Below are 7,442 nucleotides of genomic sequence, written 5' to 3'. Positions count from 1 at the left end.
GGTTACCGCAGGCGTCCGCGAGCCCGCCGCCGCCGCCGCCGCCGCCTCAGCCCGCCATCCGAGGGAGGGAGACGGGAGAGCGCCAGCATGCACAAACACCACCACTGCTGCAAGTGCCCAGAATGTTATGAGGTGACCCGCATGGCCGCCCTGCGCAGGATGGACGCCCCGTCGTACGCCGGGGACTGGCAGGCCGAGCCCTACGGATACCCGCCCGGGTACGGAGGAGGCCAAACCTTGCCCGCGCCGGCCTCCGGTGTAGGAGGCAACATGGGAGGCGGCGGCGGGGGAGGAGGAGGAGGAGGCGGCGGAGGAGGAGGAGGTGGTGGCACCTTAGGGAGAAGTAAGGGCAAGATGATGTCTGGCGGGGGTCCTGGAGGCCCCAACCCCAAGAGCCAATCCAAAGGGGGGCCCAAAGTGAACGGCAACAACTCCTCCAGCGGACAAGGAGGATGGTGGCCTGAGTGCACCTGCACCAACCGGGAGTGGTATGAGCAGGTAGGCCCCTCTTCCTCACCCGTGACTTTGTTTTCAACCTGCACAGAAACCTATTTTTGCCCCCCCCCTTCCCCCTTCGCCAGTCCTCTGGAAGCGTTACGTAAAAAAGGGAGGTTGCTGGTGTGTGTCTTCATTAGGCGCCGATGATTGGTCGCCATTGACAGGCTGCCATCTTATAGCGTTCTTATAGCGTTACCGTGTTTGAGGACGGAGTGTGAATGAAGCCGGGGGAGGGGGGGGGGGGGGAGTGACGAGCCTGCCGAGCGTTAATTAAGCAAGGTGCACGTATGTGAGCTCAAGTGGGGTGGGGGGAGGGCTTGTCCAGGCGGAGATTGAAGGAGCGTGCGTGAGTATGTGTCAGTGTAGCGGCGGGGCCGCCGCATCGCTCGCTTACGCCGCATTTTGAGCATGAAGGTGAGGAGGAGAAGAAAGCGGGGGTAGGGGGAGGGGGGGGGGGCAAAATGGAGGGCTTTCAATGATGTCCCTGAGCTGAGCCGCAGCTCCAGATCGGGAAATGCGTCTTCTTATTTTCCACAATGTGTGCTTATGTAAGCAGTCGGTGTTGTTCTTCTTTTTGCTCTTTTAGACGGGTTTGAATGATTATCATTTGTGTTGCTAAATCCTGCAAGCCCGTGCGGCAAAGGAGAAAATAAGCCAATAAAGGCTGGCGATGTGTCGAGAGGGTGGAGGTGGCGGCGGCCGGGGGGGCGGGGAGGTGTGAGGGGGGAGGGGGGGGGCGGTTTGGGTTACGTAAGAGGAGGGAGTCGGTGGAGAGCGAGCTAGAAGGCCGCGCTCCTGACGGCGTGGAGGCGAGCATCTGCCCCTCCAAACCAGGAGAAAAGAACCCCAACCGCTCATCCTCGGGAAATGTAACCTACAGGAATCCAACCCGCACATCTCATGTGCATTTGTGTAAGGGTCTAGTTGGCTCACATCGTACCGTGATGCTGCTTCTTTGCTCAAAATGTTGCAGAGATAATGGTTTCAGGACCATGTTCCAACCTTCAGGAAGTCCCTATTCACGTGACTTCCCCTCCCACCGCGTTTTGTTCCCGTCAGCCATGTTGTAGTTTTTAGCGCTTCAATATGGCGCCCACTGACAGACGTAAGATGGAATTAAAGCGTCGAGAGGGCCCTCGCCCCCTGCTCTGTATGTTGACTCATGCAGTCAAGTCCACCATCAAAGATCAGAGGATGTGGTTGACCACAGAACTTTCCTCCAAAAGGAATGTTTGGAGGAGAAAAGGTGAGGCCTTTAATCCCAGGAACACCATACCTACCATCAAGCATGGTGGTAGTAGTATTATGCGCTAGGCCTGTTTTGTTGCCAATGGAACTGGTGCTTTACAGAGACTAAATGGGACGGCGTGGTCGCAAGCATATGCCCCTTCAAACGAGGAGAAAGAACCCCAACTGCTCATTCTCTGGAAATGTAACCTACGGGAATCGAACCCGCACATCTCGTGTGCATCTGTGTAAGGGTCTAGTTGGCTCACATCGTACTGTAATGCTGGTTCTTTGCTCAAAAGTGTTGCAGAGATGATGGTTTCAGGACCATGTTCCAGCCTTCAGGATGCGCCGTTTTGTGGGCGGTCCCTATTCACGTGACTTCCCCTTCCACCGCGTTTTGTTCCCGTCAGCCATGTTGTAGTTTTTAGCGCTTCAATATGGCGCCCACTGACAGACGTAAGATGGAATTAAAGCGTCGAGAGGGCCCTCGCCCCCTGCTCTGTATGTTGACTCATGCAGTCAAGTCCACCATCAAAGATCAGAGGATGTGGTTGACCACAGAACTTTCCTCCAAAAGGAATGTTTGGAGGAGAAAAGGTGAGGCCTTTAATCCCAGGAACACCATACCTACCATCAAGCATGGTGGTAGTAGTATTATGCGCTAGGCCTGTTTTGTTGCCAATGGAACTGGTGCTTTACAGAGACTAAATGGGACGGCGTGGTCGCAAGCATATGCCCCTTCAAACGAGGAGAAAGAACCCCAACTGCTCATTCTCTGGAAATGTAACCTACGGGAATCGAACCCGCACATCTCGTGTGCATCTGTGTAAGGGTCTAGTTGGCTCACACCGTACTGTAATGCTGGTTCTTTGCTCAAAAGTGTTGCAGAGATGATGGTTTCAGGACCATGTTCCAGCCTTCAGGACGCGCCGTTTTGTGGGCGGTCCCAATTCACGTGACTTCCCCTTCAGCCATGTGGTAGTTTTTAGCGCCTCAATATGGCGCCCACTGACAGACGTAAGATGGAATTGAAGCGTTGATTTGTTGGCAGGCACCCATGACTCATGCAGTCTGGTCCACCATCAAAGATCAGAGGATGTGGTAGGAAGCTAAGACCGGGAAAACTTACCTCCACAAAGGGGCGATATTGGTGTGGATATCAAGGTGTAGTCGTGATCAGACCCCAACCTAAAAGCTTTATATCAGTTTGGAAGGGGATCTGATCATCGTAAGTGCAGTAAAGACAGTTGATGGCGAGCTCCGCCCACTACCAAGGGATACGAAAAGGTACCATACTATAGGGCACATAAAAGGCACACTGCCGATGAGCGGGTCTATTTAGGTCTGTTTTCATACATAAGGCGCATTAAAGGAGTCATATTATTATTATTTTTTTCTAAATGTAAAAGACTTCCTTGTGGTCTACATAACATGTAATGGTGGTTCTTTGGTGAAAATGTTGCATAGATGATGTTTTACACATCATCTTCAAGTCACTTTCTGACAGTCGCTTCAGGATTCGCTAACATCCATCCGCAGTCGGCAGTGTTTTAGCTACTTCTAAATCACTAATGCTCGCCTCCTTGGTGACAAATAAAGTAAGTTTCTCAAAAGTCTCGTTATCACTGGAGGACGAGGAATAGCTAAACATGCTTCACTACACACCGTAGGAGGATACAGGGTTTCCCACACATTCATTTATTTGTGGCGGCCCGCCACGAAAGAATTACGTCCGCCACAAATAAAAAATTAAAATTAAAAAATATATATATATTTTTTTTTTTTTCCTCTCTTGCTTCTCAGGCAAATCATATAGTTGATGTAGATGCCCATATCGACTGTTCGGATTTACTTTACAAAAGAGAAGTGTAGGATACTTCTCTTGTTGCCTTATTTGTATTTGACTTTATTAAATGTATTTATATTAGAAACACAACATGTGTATATAACAAAGGGTGCAAAGTCTGCAGGCAGTAGGAAACACATGGTTAAGTGTAGGGAGTAAAACTGATGGTAGTCTAAAGTTCAAGATTTTTGGAGCTCTTTGTTCAGTGGATCAGATGTTTGATGAAGCTCTGTGTCTATCTACCACCACTACTGTTTTCTGTTTATTTGTTACTGACTGTGGCAGGACACCTCTGCCTCTGTTTCACTTTATGTTGCTGGTAAATAATATGGTTGTAGTAGTAGGCTAAAGTTAAATTATGTAGTATGCACTAATTAAAGGGGCAGAGCTTTAAGAAACATTTTAGCTTTTATATTTTTATAAGATATATTTTTTGTAAGAACCACAATTAATAAATATATTTCAGTGAATAACTTATTGTTCAAATCTGTATATAAATATGTACATAAAGTGTTGTAATTATATTGTAAAATGGATGGATGGATGGATGGATGGATGGATGGACGTTTAAAACAAAACTGTTATTATTAATTAGTAAGTATACATTTTTTGAGCCTTTTTAGAGAAAATCAAATCATTGTAGTAAATTATGCAAATTAAACGATGATGTCATGGTGACCACGCCCATAGCCACACCCATAGCCACGCCCCCACCGCCACAGGTATCTTGGCAGTTTATGGGAAACACTGGGATACAATAGCTCACCGGCATCACAATGTAAACAAATGCCATGGGTGGATCTACACCTGACATCCACTGTAATGATACCAAGTACAGGCGCGTATCTCGTCAATACTATTATGATTACATCGCTATTTTTTATCGTCACAAAATCTTTTTTTATTTATTTATTTTATTCATATTGTTTTTATAAACTCAGGAAATACGTCCCTGGACACATGAGGACTTTGAATATGACCAATGTATGATCCTGTAACTACTTGGTATCGGATCGATACCTAAATTCTATAGTTTATGTATCGTATTATTGCTGATTATTCTATATAATAAAATACATAGAGCCCCCTTGTGTCTGTGCCGTCACAACTCCCTCCAACCATAACAGTATCGAATCAATCCCTAATTGTGTGGTATCATCCAAAACTAATGTAAAGTATCAAACAACAGAAGAATAAATAATTATTACATTTTAACAGAAGTGTAGATAGAACATGTTGAAACAGAAAATAAGCAGGTATTAACAGTAAATGAACAAGTGGATTAATAATCATTTTTTACAGCTTGTCCTTTATAATTTAGACAAAACAATAGGTAGATAAATGACACAATATGTTACTGCATACGTCAGCAGACTAATTAGGAGCCTTTGTTTGTTTACTTACTACTAAAAGACAAGTTGTCTAGTATGTTCACTATTTTATTTAAGGACTAAATTACAATAATAAACATATGTTTCATGCACACTAAGATTTTTTTGTTCAAATAAAGCCAATAATGCCATTTTTTGTTGTTGTCCCCCTTATTTAGAAAAGTATCGAAACACATTTTGGTACCGGTACCAAAATATTGGTATCGGGACAACCCTAGTGTGCACCAAACAAGCGCACCAAGAGTGTTAGAATGTATATATTTTAAATCTAATCTGGTAAACATAGCATGATTTTGCATTTTGGTTTGGAATATTCAAGCTACATCATGTGACAAAAATCTGCCCAATTGACCAAAGCACCAGTTTAAACACCACCTACAATTCTAACTGGGACTCTGTTTAGAACAAGATGGTGTGATCAAACTAAACTCTCCAGCCCCCTTCCACTCATCTCCCACCCTGCGGCCACCAATCTGTCTTCCCCCAGCTCTGTTGCTGCGATTCTCTTTAAACATTCATTGGCTTTTACTTTATTTATAACCAGGACGCTACAAAAACAGGCATGTGGTTTTTCCGTCTATAGTCGGAAGTCTGTCTTTTTTTATCCCTGTAAAAATATAAAAAAACATTTTCCGTTTTTCTTCGTTTTTTCCGACCTACATCGTGTGTTAAAATCTTGATCGGTCTCTTTGCCATACCTGCCAACAACTATGGTTTTCCCGTAATGAGTACGTTTTTTGATCATCCAGTGGTAAAAACTAAAGTTTTCCATTAAAAATGATGAACTTAAAAATGGAAGCTATGTAGCGAAGCAACTCCACGGACAGGGGACGCAATATGGGGGAAACATCAATGATGATTGGTTGGTTTACGTATAAGAACATCCATGATTAGTTAGTTGTTTACTATGATGAGTCACCATTGGTTAAGATTAGGGCAAAACATTAAGGGCAGGCCAATCAGAGGCAAGATAGGGCGGGTCATGGAACCAGGAATTAACATAGTGACTGAAACAGACAAAGTCATGTGTAAATAATGTCAATAACTAAATAAACAATCTTTGGCTGTGAAGTGAACACTAGTAATGTTGTAAATACTGTATAGAGTAGGCTAACCCATGTGGTTCCTGTGGATGTGAACATAATTACTGTAGTGACTAAATAACGTAGTGACTGAAGCAGACAAAGTAATGTGTAAATAATGTAAATAAGTAGATTAACCATCTGTGGCTGAGAAGTGAACACTAATAATGTTGTAAATACTGTATAGAGTAGGCTAACCCATGTGGTTCCTGTGGATTTGAACATAATTACTGCAGTGACTAAATAACGTAGTGACTGAAACAGACAAAGTAATGTGTAAATAATGTCAATAATTAGATGAACCATCTGTGGCTGTGAAGTGAAAACTAGTAATGTTGTAAATACTGTATAGAGTAGGCTAACCCATGTGGTTCCTGTGGATGTGAACACAATTAATGTAGTGACTAAATAACATAGTGACTGAAACAGACGAAGTAATGTGTAAATAATGTCAATAACTAGATAAACAATCTGTGGCTGTGAAGTGAACACTAGTAATGTTGTAAATACTGTATAGAGTAGGCTAACCCATGTGGTTCCTGTGGATGTGAACACAAGTTGTAATTACTGTAGTGACTAAATAACATAGAGACTGAAACAGACAAAGTAATGTGTAGATAATGTAAATAAGTAGATGAACAATCTGTGGCTGTGAAGTGAACACCAGTAATGTTGTAAATACTGTATAGAGTAGGCTAACCCATGTGGTTCCTGTGGATGTGAACATAATTACTGTAGTGACTAAATAACATGGTGACTGAAACAGACAAAGTAATGTGTAAATAATGTAAATAAGTAGATGAACCATTTGTGGCTGTGAAGTGAACACTAGTAAGGTTGTATATACTGTATAGAGTAGGCTAACCCATGTGGTTCCTGTAGAGGTGAACATAATTACTGTAATGACTAAATAACATAGTGACTGAAACAGACAAAGTAATGTGTAAATACTGTAATGTAAATAACTAGATGGACCATGTGTGGCTGTGAAGTGAACACTAGTAATGTTGTAAATACTGTATAGAGTAGGCTAACCCATGTGGTTCCTGTGGATGTGAACATAATTAGTGTAGTGACTAAATAACATGGTGACTGAAACAGACAAAGTAATGTGTAAATAATGTCAATAACTATATAAACAATTTGTGGCTGTGAAGTGAACACTAGTAAGGTTGTAAATACTGTATAGAGTAGGCTAACCCATGTGGTTCCTGTGGATGTGAACACAAGTTGTAATTACTGTAGTGACTAAATAACATAGTGACTGAAACAGATAAAGTAATGTGTAAATAATGTAAATAAGTAGATGAACCATCTGTGGCTGTGAAGTGAACACTAGTAAGGTTGTATATACTGTATAGAGTAGGCTAACCCATGTGGTTCCTGTAGAGGTGA

General features: G+C 43.2%; 1 protein-coding gene across 8 annotated transcripts in view; it reads left to right on the top strand.

Moving 5' to 3' along the window:
* Positions 1 to 7,442, top strand: part of dlg3 (discs, large homolog 3 (Drosophila)) — a 282,485-nt gene that overhangs the window by 654 nt on the left and 274,389 nt on the right. For all 8 annotated transcript variants that reach the window (XM_062044293.1, XM_062044294.1, XM_062044295.1 and 5 more), the window contains exon 1: positions 1 to 498. This exon is cut by the window's left edge. In XM_062044293.1, coding sequence (XP_061900277.1) covers positions 88 to 498 — 411 coding nt within the window. In that variant the 5' untranslated portion in view covers positions 1 to 87. The remainder of the gene's footprint in view (positions 499 to 7,442) is intronic.

This window comes from Entelurus aequoreus, linkage group LG04, assembly GCF_033978785.1.
Source record: "Entelurus aequoreus isolate RoL-2023_Sb linkage group LG04, RoL_Eaeq_v1.1, whole genome shotgun sequence".
Lineage (NCBI taxonomy): Eukaryota > Metazoa > Chordata > Actinopteri > Syngnathiformes > Syngnathidae > Entelurus > Entelurus aequoreus.
The sequence above is the reverse complement of the archived record's forward strand: the minus strand, read 5'-3'. Positions and strand labels throughout refer to the sequence as shown.